Raw genomic sequence first — 18,859 nt, 5'->3', positions numbered from 1 at the left:
AGCAGCTTTTCGCGGGCCGCACAGAATCGCTCTGGGGGCCGCATGTGGCCCGCGGGCCGCACTTTCCCCAGGCCTGGTATATACCATGTACTGACTTCGGTCCAAAAGTGCATGAGCCCCACAGGTTCGTCGGTTAGTCTGTCCGTCGCCAGAACTCACTTATCCGATCATCAGAAGCTTTAGGTGCATGGAATATGACATCTAACAGAACAAATATAAAAAAAAATTGAAAGTCTTGTCGTTCAAGGGGTAGCGTATCCCGGTAACGTGAGCTGGTTTACTCAGTGACTTCATTTTGTGTGTGTTAAAACACACTTTACCGATCCGGGCTGCGAGACGTTTGAAGGTCTGAATCCGGCCCGCGACCGGAATTGAGTTTAACACTCCTAGTGTAGAGCAGAGTTGGATCAATTACATTATTTCAGTTCAATTACAATTACTTTCATACATGTTTCAATTACATTACAATTACTCCATGCTCAAAATATCAAATTACAATTACAATTACTCCTTGCACGCTTCAATTACATTACAATTACAATTACAATTGCTGCTGTTGAACATGTAATTGAATAATCATAAATTCAACCGTGCTCCTTGACAACCGTAGCTTCGTAATTAACAACAATTCAAGTATTCATGTTTCATTCATGATACGCAAATACCCGGTAATTAATAAAAGAAAAACGTTTTCGAACTATTCCAGTATGCAGTATGTCGTTGAAAAAGTATTATAATCATGCACGGGTTGGATTTGCGTACATAGTATATAATTAAAGAAATAATATTATTTTTATCGAGGGACGTAGGAATTAGGATGAGGGGTGAAAACAAAACCGTGCTTTGTCAGATAAGACGTTATATAATATCCAGTGGTCTGGTTAGTTAGCCAGACGAAGTAACGATGCAGCATCGTGATCTGAAATCGTATTGTAGATTGCCAACCCACGGATAGATGCGCAAGATGTGAGTCACTGATGAATGCTGCGACAAACGTACTGCATAGCCGGCTAAAAGCAGCAAACTTTGTAGTCCTAGAGCTGGCGATTCAAGCATCCAAATTTGATGCATCTGGTCTTTATCGTAAGCTATTGATGCACTAATTCCGAAAATACAAATTAAAATCTCGTCAGGGCAATGTAACTGCTCCAAAATAGCCGTTTAAGGCCGACTGTTCTGAAAAGTGAGAGCGCCGCAGCAGCATGACCACAACAATGACCAATTACTCCCAGCGATTGTTCAGAACAATGCCGACTCCCAGACTTTCACGACTATTTTGGGATGGTACCATTGCCTGGAAATATACTTTTATTGCGGAATCAGTGCGACACTAGCTTTCGATTAGGACCATACATATCAAATTTCGACGCTTGGATCGTTAGCTATGGGACTATCAATTCTGCTGCTTTTATCCGGCTCAGCAGTTCGCTTCTTGGCGTATTCAATCGTGAGTCACGTGTTGCGAATCCATCCGTTGGTTAGTAATCTAATAATTGTATACAATGGCAGCCGAGGCCAGCATAGCGGTAAAAATAAAAAAACTTCGCCCGCAAGGGCGCAGTCAAGGGCTTCCGCGAATGGATCCACCAAATTCCTTGTCGACATTTAAAGAGAATGCATTATAAGTCAATTATTTTATGTTGTGCTTGTCAGGTCTCAATAGCAATTTAATGTAATTGAAATTGTAATTGAGCAAAATTTTTGTCAAATTACAATTAGAATTACAATTACACAAAATAAAAATGCTTCAATTACAATTACATTACAATTACATTGAAATATGTAATTAATTACATTAAATTACATTACAAATTACAATTGATCCAACTCTGGTGTAGAGTACACATTAATATGGAATTCAGTGAAGAGAAATTGCTAAGAATATTCGTTGACGTGAGTGTCTTGCTCTCGGAAAACATCTGATATTGCTTAGTCTTAGTAGAACGTCTATTATACAGCCCATGCGTAATGCGCATACTCCCACTACACAGGTACAGCACACATTACAAGCGTAGTTGCTGTCATGTTGTAGCAGCATATCTTGACGTGAATTTCTATCATTCCAGGTGGATGAAGACGATGTCACTTCACAAGACCCAGCCGTTATGGAGGTTTCGGAGGCCTCTACAAGCAGCGTCCCGGAGGCCTCTACAAGCAGCTTCCATCCTGCCCTCACAATTGAAGTGTGCTTTGGAGACACTCAACTGTCAGAAATAGAAAAAAATCCGGCAATCGCCTTGGTCGATTCGGGCGTATCAATGGCAGATGGCATTCATGACAAAATACTGGGAGACTTGTTTCAAATTTTCGGAACAAAGTCTACAATGTTCGAGAAATACTCGGAAATGCTCGGCAAAGGATATTGTGAAAGTCGTTCTGAAATATCTGATATGACTGTGAAGCGCATCATAACGACTAGTCCCCAAAATAATTCAGCTACCGTTGAATTCAAAAAATTTGAATTCTTCAAAATCCGTCATTGAAAGTATCGTTCTTACTGATGATGACAAAAGGGTTCTCAAATATATGTCAGGCGCATTACTAAAGTGGGAAGTCTGGAGACTGAGGAATAGTTCGGGTGAAGACGCAAATTGGATTCGATCGCAAATATCCTCTGACAGTACCTTACCTTTTGAATTCTCAAGAATCGACAGGGGATATTTGCTTGCACCAAAGAATTCATTCTCCCTGCTGATGGTGGAGGGAGAATACTTACTTCGAAGATCAATGTCCTCTGAATCGGTCAACGAGCAGCGAATAATCAATAAACTTCATGAGAAGAGTGAAAGTTGGAACGGTATCACGCAATTACTAATCCCCCGCTTAATCCGTGCGCGGAGTTAGAATTAGATTATAATTGGAAGCGGGTGCTTGAATACAGCAAGTTAGCTAAGTCCAAAAGCCGCAAATCTACTTCGCTCCGTAAATCATTAAAGGATTTACACAAGTCCTAAGGATTTAAATTTTATGTTGGTCTGGTGATATTTATTCTCACAATAAAAATGTAATTCAATTTTATAATCTTAATTAAATATACCGTGCTATTTTATGGTAGCACTTATGGGTAATTGACAGCAACTAGTTTAGAATTGAAAAGAACATATTGCATATCAATCACTGGCATGAAATTTCAAAAAATCGAATCGAAGACAGTCATTTAGCTCCATGAGCCTATATTTTAGATGATACCACGAATTGCTTTTATTGGCGTAGCTTAGGTTGGTGAACGTGGCCGATGATAGTTCATATACCATTTTAATGACCTATTTTCAATTGTCTTGAAGTTGCTGACAAATTACCAAAGATTAGTGTCTGCCGAAAATATTCGGGGTTAATTCAATATGAATACATTATTCAAATGTATATTCTACCTTCATCTCCAAGAGTCTCATCACAAAGATATGCGGAGAAAGTTTACTAGGGGGTTGGCTGTATATTAGCGCCAGAAATATGGGCAAAGTGATGCAACTCAGCAGAGCGCGAGTTTGCGCTGAAGAGTGCTACTGAAGGCAAGTCAGTCTGTGAGCATCGCTGTCGACCAAAATTGGACTCCAATGGATCGTAATTGATACGCCGTTGATAGGCATTCCTGAATAATTGCTACCATCGACTTGGTAGCCACTTCAACCCTTCCTAGGTAGGGCGGCTAAGGAGCATCAGCGATCGATTTACGTCGCCCGGGAGAACTAGGGATTGTGCCCGTGCACGCCATTCATGCAGGTAGGTAATAAAATCATCCTCTAGCCAGTGTAAACTGTCTTCATGAGGGGAATAGAATGGTCGTCGCTCAGGTTTGAATTTTCATCCCCTTTTCATCGCGTCATACCACTTATTCATATGAAGGATGAATTTGGACAGAGCGGGTTCGGTATCGCGCATGGCTGTACCTGAAAGTCAAATAGAGTTCATTGCAAAGAAACCATTTTTTTCAATCCATGACGTCACCTAAAATGCGATACAATGAAAAGATAGGAAGGTGTCGAAGCGACTTGGAGTAGTCTATGGAATAAGACACCCACCTTGACCTAGACGATGTAAAGAGGAGGCATGCAATGCACACTGAATGAAAAGTAAAGAAGATAGTATAGAGGATCTTGAGGATGGAATAGCATTAATTTAGTAATAGTTGCTTGCATATCGACTTGAATGGGGACGTCAGCTCTCGTATGACTTAGAAATATCATCAGATAAATACATCCATAATAACACAGTATAAATTCTAAACTTGCAAAACTACAGGCATTTGAGGCGAATCTACCTACATCACAACCTATACGAGAGCCTACGGCGACGTACTAATACAGCCGGAGAGGTTGCTTGGTACGGGTGTTTGATACAAGAGCCTACGGCGACGTAATAATACAGCTGGAGAGGTTGCTTGTTACGCGTGTTCGATACCGCGTCACTAGGAGCGCTGTCGGTCAAAACATTTAAGCCGTTTCCATGTGCAGGTTTCGTTGGCAGAGTGACCATATATGGGCATCGATTTCACGACTCAGCAAAATTACTCTACCAAGTGGTTGCCTCGACCGCTTGGCGGAGTAATTCACGGTTGGCAGAGAATCTCCCGCGCTTGGTCTTCGATGTCGTCTATTTACTATCGCAGTCACTGGAATGTTTCGAGATTGCTGTTGAATCAGCTGATTGATTGTTTGTTGATTGATTGATTGAGTGTAGTTGAATCTGACTTTGGAAAATGGAGAATTTGGACACATGAGGAGACAATATGCCATTTGCAGGACTTCGATCACGTGACTAGATACGCATAGCAACCCCCGGCCGGGACCTTTTTTTTAATTTTTTTTTGATCAACCGATCACTAAGTGGGAAAAATTCACCGGTTTTTGAGAATTCTTCTCCGGTTTTGCAAGTCTCAAATTTCTGAAAAAGTGTCCTCTTTTTAGATTTCCAAAATATGGTAAGCCTAATATAAACTAATAATTTAATTTAATTAAAACTGAAATCGGTTAATATATAAGCTCGTGAATGGCATATATAGGCATAGGATTAGGTTAATTTCTATGCATGAATAATTTTATGCCGCATTAAAATTTGTGAAGTTAAAGCATCGCCTAATAATATATAGTTTCATTTCATAGCGCAAATCTACCAGTCAGCATGTCGACATTAGTTGGTGTAGGTTTACCCGAACTGGTGAAAATGGGCGTGCTGTCAAGCGACCGCGCAGCCATTCTGTTTTTCCGAGAACATGGACTGCTGGCATAACAGAAGAATTGCCCGAAATGCCAAGTGCCCTGCGCAGAAAAATTCAGGGACGTGAACGATAAGGTTGCTTGGCGTTGCCCGGTATGAAATTTTTAATTATTTGTTTGAGCTAGAAACTAATGGCTCTCTTGACATTTATCATTCACAGAAATGCTCAGATTTCATTAGCATCCGGCATGGCTCATTTTTTACAAAAGTAATTTCACCCCGACGAAACTTTTGTACATGCTGTACTTCTGGTGCAAGGACCACGACCAGGTCAAGATTATCGACGAACTTAAAAATAAGCAACAGGACCTGCATCGACTGGTGCCAGTTTTTCAGGGAGGTATTACCCAAATTCTATTGTAAAGTAAGGCATTGTATTTACTCCAAAGCGTTGTGGCATATTCCAGATCTGCTCAGCCGAGCTGTTACGCGGTTCCGGTGTCATCGGTGGCCCGGGACATGTGGTGGCAATCGACGAATCGGTAATCGCTAAGAGGGGCCGTGGTGCCAACGCCCAAGCAAGACCGAGTTCACAGCAATGGATTTGTGGAGGCGTGGACCTTACGACAAAGTTTGTGTACAGAAAATGAAAATCCAACGTCAGCAAAACTTGAAGTATATAATGTGTTATGTAGCCAATGCTTTATGCGATTCGTCGATCGCCGGGACGCAAACACCCTGTTGCCCCTTATTCGACAATATATTGCTCCAGGCACCGAAATTTGGTCGGATGAATGGGCAGCGTATCGGTGCATAACCGGTAAATGAAATCTTATACAGCGATAATGGTGAATGTTATTAAAACATTTCTGTTTCCTTATCAGGAATGGGCAACGGCTACACGCATAAAACAGTCTGCCACAAACATCTGTTTAAGACTCCTCCAAGGGGTTCACACGAACAATATTGAGAGTCTTTGGCAAGACTGCAAACGGAAGTTAAAGCGAATGAATGGTTCGGTACGGGGTTTCGTACCGTCGTATATCGATGAGTGGATGTGGCGTCGGACCAGAGAAAGAAAACATTACTTTTCGGACATTGTGCAAGAAATTGCCAGACAATACCCAGTGCAAAATGAGCGCGTAAGTCAGACTCGGACAACTGCAAAATTTTCAGATTACAATTGGAAAACTGGCATTCGCTCTAATTTATTGAAATTTGACTCCTTAGAATTATCTAGTTGTCGAAGTCTGCCTACACTTTCGTAATTTTGTTTTTTCTACACTTTCGTAATTTTGTTTTTTCTACATTTCGTTTCGTAATAATTCGGTAATAAACGTGCTGCCATTGGCTATACTACGAGTCTATATACATTGTCTATATTGTGGCGGAAAAGTAAACTTGACGTGCGTTGTATTTTTTCAATTTTCGATATAAATGCGATACGCAATACATAATGTGGTGAAGAGATTGGAGTAAGTCGTAGCTTCATCGTCCTTCGTTTTCTTGTACAAGTCCTTCATGTGGCATACGAGCGAGCGATGTAAAATATAATCTTGCTCTCTCTCTCTCTCTACATGAGTATTGTGGCTGGAAAGTACACTTGACTTGAGGTGCGTTGTATTTTTTAAATATACGATATATATGCGATACGCAATACATAATGTGGTGAAGAGATCGGAGTAAGTCGCTTTAACGTCCTTCGTTTTCTTGTACAAGTTCTTCATGCGAGCGAGCGATGTAAAATGTAATCTTGCTCATCACCAGCATGTGTAATACTGAATTCAAGATGACTCGTTTATAACAGACATTAATATGCTATAAATGTTTTATAATATGGAACCCTGACTGGATTTATAGGGTTTTGTGAGGAGCATAGTTGGTAATTACGTGAAGCACTATGAATTCCGACACGTTCATGTGCAACACTGATTAGTGATAGTCATGGGGATCACTTTCTCGGAGTGGCCGTATTCTACACTTGACCCGAACTAATTACTTCCAAGACAGGTTAAAAGTACTTCAAGTGGAAGTAGAAATGAATTTCTGAATAGTAGTCAAGAAATTCGTTACATGAAGTAGATTTGGTTGAGGGTTGCTTAGTTTTAGAAATTTATGCCAGGTGACAACTGTTAACATTGCACGGTGCATCTTCTTGATCGACGCAAAATAATGGCACTACGAATAGGTGCAATTTTCAAAATTCGATTTAGTTACCGTGGTACTGGGGCTATTATGCTCAGGTTTTATGACAACCTCACGCTTGAAGGGGAGGCAATCATGCGCCAAAGCTACTTTCTAGTTGACAAGATCTCAAGTCTGACAAAAAGGTACTTCCTAAAAAGTGTCAAGTAGAAGTGGGAGTAGCCTAAACTCATAATAGGCCTATCTACATGTCGCTAGATGTCTCGATAAATTACCCGACGTAAGGTGACGCATTCGTGCGTCACAGACGACGCAACTTTGTCGGGGAAATAGTCTCGCGAAAGTTACCCGCTGAAACAGCAGGGGAAATCGCGTATATCGGGTAACGGAAACGTTCGTCTGGACACTTTAGTATGGTTTTGGTATGTCAATGGCTGTGTAATTGATTGTAAGTTAGTTTTATAATATTATAACTAACTTTTAGCACCTGTTGATATAATTATACCGGCAAATGGCGATATGCCTATAAAGTACCGTACGGCACGAACAAAATTCTCTGATATGGACCATTCAATTTACCCCCCGATAAAAAGCAAGCCTTTTTACCAAACATTACCTTAATTTAGGCTCTAAGAATGTTTGCTGTAGCATATTTGTGGACTTAAGAAGTATTTGGTAAGTATTTGGTACCTAACGACTACCGGTACTTTTGCAGATGATACGCGTTCTTATTTGACCTAGTCACTCTCCAAAATACAGTGTCAACTTTGCATTAGGTTAATAAACTAATTATATACCATCGAATGTAATGCAATGTTGACGTTCGATAGATAAACCCTTCCAGTACTCAGCTGTTCAGTGTTGATTAATAACAAGGCACCGCCCACATACACAAACACACCCACTTTGCATCGACTATACACATGACACATCTATCTTGGGATATACATTAATTGATAGACGATATATTTGATTATTAGGGAGTTTCATATAATATCATATATAAAGTAGACAATGTCGGAAAAAAAACAATACATTACCTGGCCGAAGCAGGAGGCAGAAACAATGATAGCGATTATCGGCGAGCGTCAATTGATTGACGAAATAGACAAAAGGCGGCAGAGGAACCGAAAACTATTCAGCGATGTCTCGGAGGAATTAAAAAGTCGAGGGATTCAGAAGGAGTGGTAAATAATAGCCCTTTACGTTCGTTGCAGTCTTGGTCTTATATACTGTTCTATCATTATAGGACATCATGTCGCGATAAATGGAAGGCGATGAAAAGAACCTATTATAAGATTAAACAGGCGGTCCAGGTGTCGGGGATGGGCGCTAAGCAGCTCACGTGGCCGCATTACTTAAAAATGAATGAATTGCTTGGCTCCCGGCCTCGAACGGTGGTAAGATAAGTGCTGAGAAGCTTATAGTCAGAGAGTACGGTATGTAACTGGTCATATTTAATTGTTTCTACATGCATTGCAAAGCAGAGGAGTAGATACCTTTCAGAGCCCATCAAGCAAAGATCATAGTGATGATGATAGTGACGCATCAGAAGATGAGGCGACCCTGTCAACGCCGACTGTTGTATGTGTGCTAGATGATTCCGTTTCGGATGAAGAAAAAGAAGAAAGAGTAGAAAGAAGAGGAAAGCGGAAAAGGCATAGCGGTATAGATCTCCCTAATATTCGGTTTATTGCTTTGGCGTAAGATAATCATATATAATCCTTCGATTTCAGATATTGATGACGTGGTGCAGGCAATTCGAGAGGAAGGGGAGAAAGACCGCAAACTTCTAAAAGAAATGTTCGAACAATTCTTTTAAAACTGTTAGAATTCAGTTTATTAATATTTTGTATAAATTAAAATGTTACGAAACATAGAACAGCAAAGAAAAAACTTATAGGAGTATATCGCTCAGAATGGCGAAGTGGATAGTTGTTTTCAAGAAAACGGACAATAGCTTCACGGATTTCACCACTGCCTTCCGTCGAAACCGTGCTAACATCGTCATTGTCAGTATGTTGAGCTTGCGGAGCACTTACAGGTGGTTGTGCATGCTCACATTGTGCAACATCTTCTTTGGCAGTCTCGCATATATTGTGCAATACACAGCATGCGGCAATGATGTCAGGAACCATCACGACGCTTGCATCGATCTTTTTTGCAAAGAATCCTCCACCGTTCTTTTAATCGCGCGAATGAGTTTTCAACGATTATGCGAACTGAGCTCAGGTAAAAATTGAAAGACTCGTATCTTGGGTGAAGAGCAGAGCCGACATATGGTTTCATGAGCCATTTACCCAGCGGGTATGCCGGATCACCCAACAAAACCGGAGGAATATCGACCCCTTCAATCCTCTTTGAATTCTGAAAATTTGATATTTTCTAATTCTACTCGCACTACTCAAATGACATCCCGAAGGTTATCTTCACCTGAGGAAGTAGGTGCGAGTATCGCCACAAGTTGGAAGCTCGCAGAACTGTGGCATCGTGACATGACCCTGGCATTTTGACACTTATATCCCTGAAGCTGAGAGAGAAGATTGGAATTGATCCATAGTCCAAAAATTAAACCATATTCCGCTACGCGCCGTACCAGTACTTGTCGTCCACAACTGCTTGAAGTATTACAGACTCCCAACCTTTCCTGTTGGTATAATTCTTTCTGCCAATAGCTGGAGCTGTGACTGGTATGTGCGAGCCATCAATGCAACCAAACACCTAAGTTGATGTATTTGTGAAACGGGCAGATTAGAACAGTCAACACTTAAAGTAAAGTATTTGGTGTAACCTGTGGAAAATGATGAGTCTCAAATATTCGTCGACTTATATTTTCTGCCTCTTCACTTGATGGCATACAAATAAATTTCGATGCTTTTGCTGAAGCTGCTTCGCAAAATCTGCAATCAATATAGTAAGGTTGCAGTATTGCTCTCGTAACACCAGCAGGTATTGCAATAGTCGATTTAAACCTTTTCACGAAGTTGTGGACGGAGCTGTCACTTACGCCGAATAAATGACCAACTGTTCTGTATTCTGCTGTAGAACCTAATTTGAATATCGCTATTGCAATTCTTTTTGACGTGTCGACTGGCTTCCGTACAGAATCTTCACCTGTGAAAGCAAAACACGATTACGCACTCGACCAAAAGTTGAATGACCCTGAATATAGGCTCCATACGTGGCTTCATATCGTCATGAAATTCCTCCACGACTGATTCAAATGTCCCTCGCCTCATTCGGAAGTTGTTCATCCAATCGTCGTCGTTGTTTTCATACATGAAAAGCCTCCAAAAATCATCGTACCTTCACAAACATTTGTGTTTGAAGTGGATTAATTATTTCGTTATATCAATTATGATGCATTAGGCTGATGGAGCTGTGGTAAACTGACCTAGATGTCATCCACAGTTGTCTGGGAAGACGGCTGTCTCGCTCTCGATTCTCTCGCTGAAGTACTGAACAGATCTTGAGGTACTGCTGCCTTCGTTTTGATCTAATGTTGAACCAATTCGTAATAAATAATTTAAACAATCTCCTTCGCCTCACTAAGTCCTGATCTAGATCCATCTAAAAATAACTCCGTTATTTAATATTATGTATTATTTCTTTCACTAGAATTAGAGTTAGTTATGACAAACAACAGTCGCATGTACACTGTACCGTACTTATACAGGGTTAACAAATTTGGCGTCCCGTTACTAGGGAACGTGTGCAATTGCGCCAAATGTGGACAAGTGTCGGGTTATTCCTGTGACATGTAAAACGACGACGCTGTCGGGTAAGCTGCAGTGATGAGCGGACTGTGATATTTTTCGGTCCAAGTCCGATCCTGGAAATTTTCAATTCAGTCCTACTCCATCCTGATCCAAAAATATTTTCCATATTTACAGTCCAACTCCATCCTGATCCAAAAATATTTTCCAAATTTTCAGTCCAAATCCATCCTGATCCAAAAATATTTTTGAAATATAAAATCTAATTCTATATCTGAAAATAAAACAGCAGATAATAATCATGCTCTCATAAATATCCCTCGGGTCTGTTACAAGATGTATACGGTAATTCCACAGTTTGCGTACACTCAACACTACAGTGGGCCTACATAACAAAGCAATTTTCATTTCACATTTTAGCAGTAAATAACTAAACTAGCAAGATGGCGATCAATATACCTCAATCATCACAGCATGAGTAATGAGCATGTACATCAGGGTTGTTCATAATAGCCTTTTCTAAAAATTTGACTGGCTAGTTAATAAAATTGTTAGGTCGGTTTGAAAAAATGCTACACATCAAATTCGATTCAATTCCAGCCGGTAGAAGCGAAGTTATTACAGCTAGAAAATTTTCAATATACTAAAAGTATATACATTTTTTCAAATCATACCGGCTGCCCGTCGCTGTGAAATAACCAAGTTTAGTAAAAAAATGGTGCATTACAAATTTGATTCAATTCCAATCAATGGAAGCGTGAAAAATATGGTATTTAGCCTACTGTGGGAAATACTTTCATTATTAATTATAGAGCTACAACACTATTTTGAAGAGCTTCTTGGAGGTAAGAACTTCAATATACAATTGAAAAGTATATTCATATAGAAATGAGCCCGAACATTGTATATCAACAATCGTATCACAAAATATGACAGCCGAAAATATGTCATCCGAAAATATTCGGGCTCATTTCAATATTATCAACATTATTTTTCTATCCCAAATTTTCTACTTCAATGAACTCGCCTACACCGGTTGGAATTGAACCAGTAGCATTTTTAGCCAGTAAAATTTATACAACCTAATGTACATATACAAGACAATTAGTCACTACACAACAAACTTGCCATAGTATGTTCCAAGAACATATAAAATATTATCGACAAAAGAACCAGCCAAATCACAATATCTAGCTGAGCAACTGCTACTGTGCCGGACATTAACGATCAACTTGAACGAAACAAGTAAGAATGATGCCATGAAAAAGCAGATGGTAGCACCTCATCTAACATATTTATTTTTCAACATGCTCCCCAAGACAATGACTGAATTTAGGGCCTTATGCACCATTGTCAGCCCAGAGTTGATCGTGACCTGCGTTACCGTGATCAATGATCAAGATCATTGTTGATCGCTTTGCACCATTGTCGCGTATGAAATGTTCAAATGACCTCGCTCCGAAAGTTCATCTGCTCAATTCTAGCCCTGCATCAAAACTCTTGTCTAATTTCTGATTGTTACGAAGGTTAAAAACAATGGCTAGCATGAGTACGACACACAGGCTGTTGGCTGCTATATTAAAAACAAAACCGCAAAAGTTTATGCTTTGCTGGACTCCAGCTTCTCAGTTGGATGAATGATTCTTCAACCTTGAAAAGAAACGAGTAATAGTAAGACGACTCGCGGTACACTATCCGTTCCATTACCTCTGCTCTATCTGTATTTCTAACAGACGGCTCTGTTTTTTCAGAACTTCTTTCTCAAGCGCTAGTTTTCGCTTCGCGCATCGAATTTTCTCCTGTAAATAGTCGATCCTGGCTCTATGCTCTTTACATGCCATCTGGAGCAGCATCTCACCCCTCGATTTATCTGATTTTTAAAATGAGATGCATTTGATGAGTATAACACAAATTTCGATTAATCCCCCTAAATAAATTCGCTAAAATGGCATTCATACTTTGTATCATAGTCGAAGCAGTTGTAAACAAATGACCGAAACCCAAGTTTTATGCTAACATGTCACATCGTTCTATATTGCACAGCAATTTTCAGTTAGAATAAGTCACATGGATGCTTATCTTGTATATCTGGAGCGGCTGCAGAATTTGGAAATTCATGCCCAATTGCAAGACAACGACGACCCATTTAGGAAATGGAATTGTGACAAATTTGTTGGAAGATTTCGATTTCGGCTTTCAAAACTTCAAGTAATCGATCTGATAAATATGATAAAAAATGATATTGCTTTTTCAAGCAACAGAAACAACCCGTTCCCGATGCATATTCGAGTGCTCACGGCTTCGCGATTTTTCGCCATGGGAAATTTTCAAACCACAGACGGGGACTTGATGAATATGCATCAAGCAACAACATGTCGCATCGTCCATAATGTGGCACGGGCGATTGCAAAAAGGAAGGCACATTTCATGAAGTTTCAAACGGATCCAAGTAGCTTAATGGGCCAAAAAATAAAGTTTTATAATGAACATGGATTCCCAGGAGTTATCGGACTTGTTGATGGGACCCATGTGAAGATACTATCTCCAGGCGGGGATAATGCAGAGGTATACCGCAATAGAAAGGTATTTTTCTCAATAAATGTACAGCTCGGTTGTGATTTTAATATGAGATTCACTCACATCGTGTGTCGGTGGCCGGGATCAACACACGATTCAAGAATTTACTCTTCGACCCTGTGTGCATCAATGGAAACAACTGATGGGTTGTTACTTGGTGACAGTGGTTACCCTTGCCTCCCAAACTTGATGACACCAATAATAAACCCATCAAATCAGGCTGATGCGAGGTATAACCACGCATTAATCGGAAACCGGATAAAGATCGAACGAGCGTTCGGTGTACTTAAACAACGTTTCTTTTGCTTGTCGAAACCAATGCGTACGCGACTCGATAATACGCTGGTAATAATTGTCGCGGCAGCATGTCTACACAATGTGACAGTGAACACGCCAATATCAGTGCCGCATCAGCAAGACGAGAATGACATTGCCGGATTTGTGTCAGGTGGAAGCACTACTGCCGGCAGAGCCCTTCGTCAGCTATTGGTGGAACAGCATTTTAGCTAAATTCAACAACCTAGAATTACTTCAATGTCCATGCGTTTTTTTACAGTTTCTTGATTTGATTTGAAAATAAACAATTTGACGAATATCATACCCGCAATCGAAGATGTCGCGACGACTTTAGTATCTAATAAATGAAGAAATAGTTAGAATTGGAAACGTATCATAGAAATGCGATGATTACCTTGTGTTGGTAAGGCATATTTTGACGTCTGAATCGGGGAGAATTCTGAAAACGATATATATAGGCTTGCGCGCATATAGAAATTGGCGTGATTTTCGGACTACTTACTATCAGTACTCTGAACCGATAGGTTAGAATTGTATGACTGGTCCAAAATGGCGTCATCGTCGAAGGGGTTATCATTTGGTTCAATTTGAGCCTGAATTATCCCTGCAAAATCGTTAACCAAAATTCATAAGAATCTATTAAATTTATAATTACTGCTGTACCATAGGTCTTCTCTGCCAATGGCTCCTCTGGAGATGCCGGTCTGCCGCCTCCAGTTAGAGCTTGGTAATGCCGTCTTTTTGTGTATTTACTTTTCGTACGTTGCTTAATATTATGCCACTGGTTTTTCAGTTGTTTTTTTTATCTCTTTTGGTACTTTGGAACGAGGCGTTGAATTCAATAGGCCTTTTGCAGGACTTCGATCACGTGACTAGATACGCATAGCAACAACAAATTGGTTAGCAAGCTACTTTCTCGCGCACCTGCTTCAGTGCTAAATATCGCATAGTGTACTGTTGATTTCTGGTTGTAAACGTTTCGGAAATTTGTTGTAGAAGTCATCAGAGATTCACCTATGCTAGATGTCAATCATGTACAAAGCATTTAGAATGATATCGTCAGAATTACGCAGAAATCCATCGGTAACGTAGTCGTATTACGGTACTCAACTCTGATCATATGTACTTAAATTTATGCATTTGAAGTAAAGCAATTGGCTTATATTCTTGTAAGAGTATTTGTTAGTTCAAGCAGTACTATTTGTCTGTTGTGGAGCCTGATTTTGGATGGAAGATATGGCTGAAGCAGCCGGGACCCACAAGGATCAGGATATACTGTCTGCTGGTTTGGGTGCTGGCGTGCTGCTATAAAACAAATGTCGCTGAACACATCGGAAGTATCTTTTGGGAGAACCTGCCGTCAAGACTAAGCAAATCAGTGCACTTTATTGTTGCCTTATACAATGCCAATTTTATTACCACTACTTCGCAACTGCGATTGAAGTGGATTTGGCAAATCACACTCGATTTTGATAAATAGTTGATGTCACATATGTGCGATATTTAGCGAACTAAGGGAAGTAACTATCATATAACTCTTAGAGCAGCTCAAACGCAGTGACAAGATCGGTCATCCTATACCCAGACGTGGTCAACGTGGTCATTGTTGGGAACTGAGTAGAAGTAATGCCTTAATTTATACTCCAGTACAAGTAGCACTAATTACTTCCAGGACATGTCCAAAGTACTTCAAGTGGAAGTAGAAATGAATTTCTGAAAAGCGGTCAAGAAATTCGTTACATGAATTAGATTTGGTTGAGGGTCACTTAGTTTTAGAAATTGATGCCATGTGACAACTGTAAACATTGCATGTTGCATCTTCTTGATCAACGCAAAAGGGTGATGACACCACAAATAAGTACAATTTTCAAAAATTAATTTAGTTACCGTGGTACTGGGGCTATTTTGCCCAGTTGTTATGACAACCTCACGCTTGAAGGGGATGCAATCATGCGCCAAAGCTACTTTCTAGTTGACAAAATCCCAAACCTGACAAAAAAGTACTACCTAAAAAGTGTCAAGTAGAAGTGGAAGTAGCCTAAACTCATAATGAAGCTAGTACTCAGGTAAAATAGTACTTCGTTGCTGACCCCCTCTGTGTATTGGCTCAACCAACTCAGAAATCTCCTCTAAAGACGACTAACATTGTTTCTTTCGCATTGACTCCGTAATATTATGAACTTATGATATTCTTTGATTCATTGAATTTACAAATAAACTTGCAAAGAAGATCGATTTATTAATTTTTGTGCATTCGATACCCAGAGCATAAGAAATAGTTGAAGAAAAATGGATGTTAACCTTATCAAGTTCAATAACTGCCGAGACTGTTATGCCCATGTATTTTCCTCTGCCTCCATAGCCACTTGTCTAGGCAGATTCATAGCATCTACGGAAGAGCGCTTATCTTGCTGTACGCAAATGAAATATTATTTTCAAAGCCGACATCAGCATCGGGAAAGAAGTTCAGGACAGTTAGTCAGTGGTCAGATCATCTGCTGACATTTCTGTCGGCATGAAACCACACTGCTTTTTACCGCATGACCAAATTTTATGTGGTGATCATAATTGGCTCCAGGCTGGATCCAGGATCCAGGCATCATCAATTTCTTAGTTGACTATGTTCGGCTCTCTTGGGATAATCCATCAGATCGTTAATTCGTATACATGTGGTAAAGCCATGTCTTGAAACTCAAGATATTTGCAATGTGCCAAACAGTAAAGTATTCCAATCCAGGCAATCAATCAAGTAATCCATACAGTTTGTTGCATCATCAGTTGGGGCTGAGGTTCATTTTTCTTCGGGTAACGGCACTTGGTAGCATGACAGAATGGTCAATAACTTGTAATATAGTAGCATGACAGAATGGTCAATAACTTGTAATATAGGTATAGAGGTCTAAGTATATTGATTTTTTTACTGAGAAGCCATACAATAGCATGGGATGTTTAATATATATATATATTGTATGTAGCATGTTGCATGAATTCCTAACACATCAACGTACTGGCAGTCTTTGTCTTTTCAGGCTTGAAAATAGCGGTATCCTATATATATTGCAAACGATATCAATCATCAAAATACTGCAATGATTACCAACTACCCCTATACAATACAACTATAGCAGGCTATAGTAGGCTATGCAGTGCTGCATTAAATATCACGCAGTCAATCAAGTAGTGCTAATAAAAGCAGCATTGTATAAGGCAAGGGTCGGCAACCTACGGCCCGCCAAGCGAAATCGTCCGGCCCGCGACAATAATTAGTTATCACAAGAATACGGCCCGCCGCTTCATAAAGAGTTTCAATCTGCAGTGCAGCGCTGCATGAAAAAAATGCGGCATTTTTACGATATAATAGTAGCCTACATCGTATTAGTCTATTGTTACGCCATAACACGAACGTGGTTGAAGTAGGAGATGGAAATAGACTAGACTGGATCAGTGCTTATCAATCGGGTGTATCTCGCAACCGAAGGTGTTCCATGCTTTTTTAAAGGGTTAATCACTCTAACGGGGTGTGACAATAAACGTGTTCTTCCTTTGCTTCAAAAAACGCTTGGAGCGTCTCAGACGCAATGACGGAATTTCAAACTATTCAATTATAGATAACTAGCCTCCGTATGTTAGTTAGCCTGTCTATAGTTTGATTTTCCAGAAGGCATTGTGTGCCAAGACAAAAAACCTGAATAGTGTTTTGGCCACAATGGTGAAAACTGTTAATATGATTTTTGTCTCATCAACTGAATCAGTTACGCCAGATATTACTAGAAGCAGAGAATCAATATGGCGATGTCATGTAGGCCTATATCTGTCATGTTCGCTCATTGAGTCGAGCAGCTATGCTTACACGAGTGTATGAACTGAGAAATGAAATAGCAACTTTCCTCGAAAATACAAATATCGCCGATTCATAATCTTGTAATCGAAAATGGGTATCTCATCTTGCTTTCCTGGTACATTTAACGTCACATCTGAACAAATTGAACTTGCAACTTCAGGGGGAAAACAACTACATACATGAGATGTCGAGGCGCATTCAAAACAAATCTGTGACTCTGGAAATGTCAACAGTACAAAGAAAATTATGCTCACTTTCCTATACTGGAGGAGAGAACCTAGTACCAACACTACATTTGTAACTGTGATACCGGGGCCTACGATATTCATAGGCCTCGGTGATACGAAATTTAACTACTGAATATTCACCCTCTTTTCCGACATTCCTTCTCTACAAAATGAATTCTGACTATTCAGTACTCTGTTTAATGTGGACGCCAATACCATTGCCTGAAAATTTCAAATGGGCCTTTCTGAAATGCGATGCAGTTGAATTGAATGACAAATTTCATACAAAGAGCATATAGCTCCATGACTTTGACAAAGAGTACGTTCTTGAAATTGGTCTTTATCCCAGCTTGACCAGCAATGCAAAAGAAATTGCATCGATTTTTGGAAGCACGTACACATGTGAACAATAGTTTTGAACAATGAAATTCACGAAGAGCAAGCTAAGATCACGTATTTCGGACGTCCATTTTGAATAGGGTCTGATTCTTGTTTCATCTGACTTGTTACCAGAAGTTGAAAACCTTTCACAAAGCAAGCTGAGTCAATTGTCACAATTATTCTGTGTCGTTGATGTGTAAATACATGTGTCTTCGGATTGGTATGATTGAGATTGCAGCAATGTAGGATAATACACCGAAGTGAGCGTAAAATATAGTACTAAGAAAAAATCCGGCCCGTCAAAAGGTTGTACACCCGAAATTTGGCCCGCGACTAGCAAAAGGTTGCCGACCCCTGGTATAAGGCAACAATATAGTGCACTACTTTGTTTAGTCTTTATGTCAGCACGACAGCAGAGCCCACAGTATATTGTGATCCTTGCGGGTCTCAGCTGCTTCAGTCTTATCTTCCATCCAAAATCAGGCTCAACAACAGACATATAGTACTACTTGAACTAACAA

General features: G+C 40.0%; 1 protein-coding gene and 1 long non-coding RNA gene across 2 annotated transcripts in view; both read right to left on the bottom strand.

Annotated features, from left to right (window-relative positions):
- Positions 1-18,859, bottom strand: part of LOC145435518 (uncharacterized) — a 446,234-nt gene that overhangs the window by 140,284 nt on the left and 287,091 nt on the right. The window lies entirely within an intron of this gene.
- On the bottom strand, positions 6,547-11,082 carry LOC145435468 (uncharacterized). Its single transcript, XM_080312746.1, has 5 exons — positions 10,481-11,082; positions 10,272-10,413; positions 9,896-10,199; positions 9,733-9,829; positions 6,547-6,932 (listed from the first exon to the last, which is right to left on the bottom strand). The coding sequence occupies exons 1-3, from the start codon at positions 10,578-10,580 to the stop codon at positions 10,067-10,069; spliced, it is 375 nt and encodes a 124-aa protein (XP_080168872.1). The 5' UTR covers positions 10,581-11,082; the 3' UTR covers positions 6,547-6,932; positions 9,733-9,829; positions 9,896-10,066.

The sequence above is a fragment of the Botryllus schlosseri genome, chromosome 3, assembly GCF_051294905.1.
Source record: "Botryllus schlosseri isolate E-star chromosome 3, Bs_hap1, whole genome shotgun sequence".
NCBI lineage: Eukaryota > Metazoa > Chordata > Ascidiacea > Stolidobranchia > Styelidae > Botryllus > Botryllus schlosseri.
This window is presented reverse-complemented; position numbering and strand designations above follow the sequence as displayed.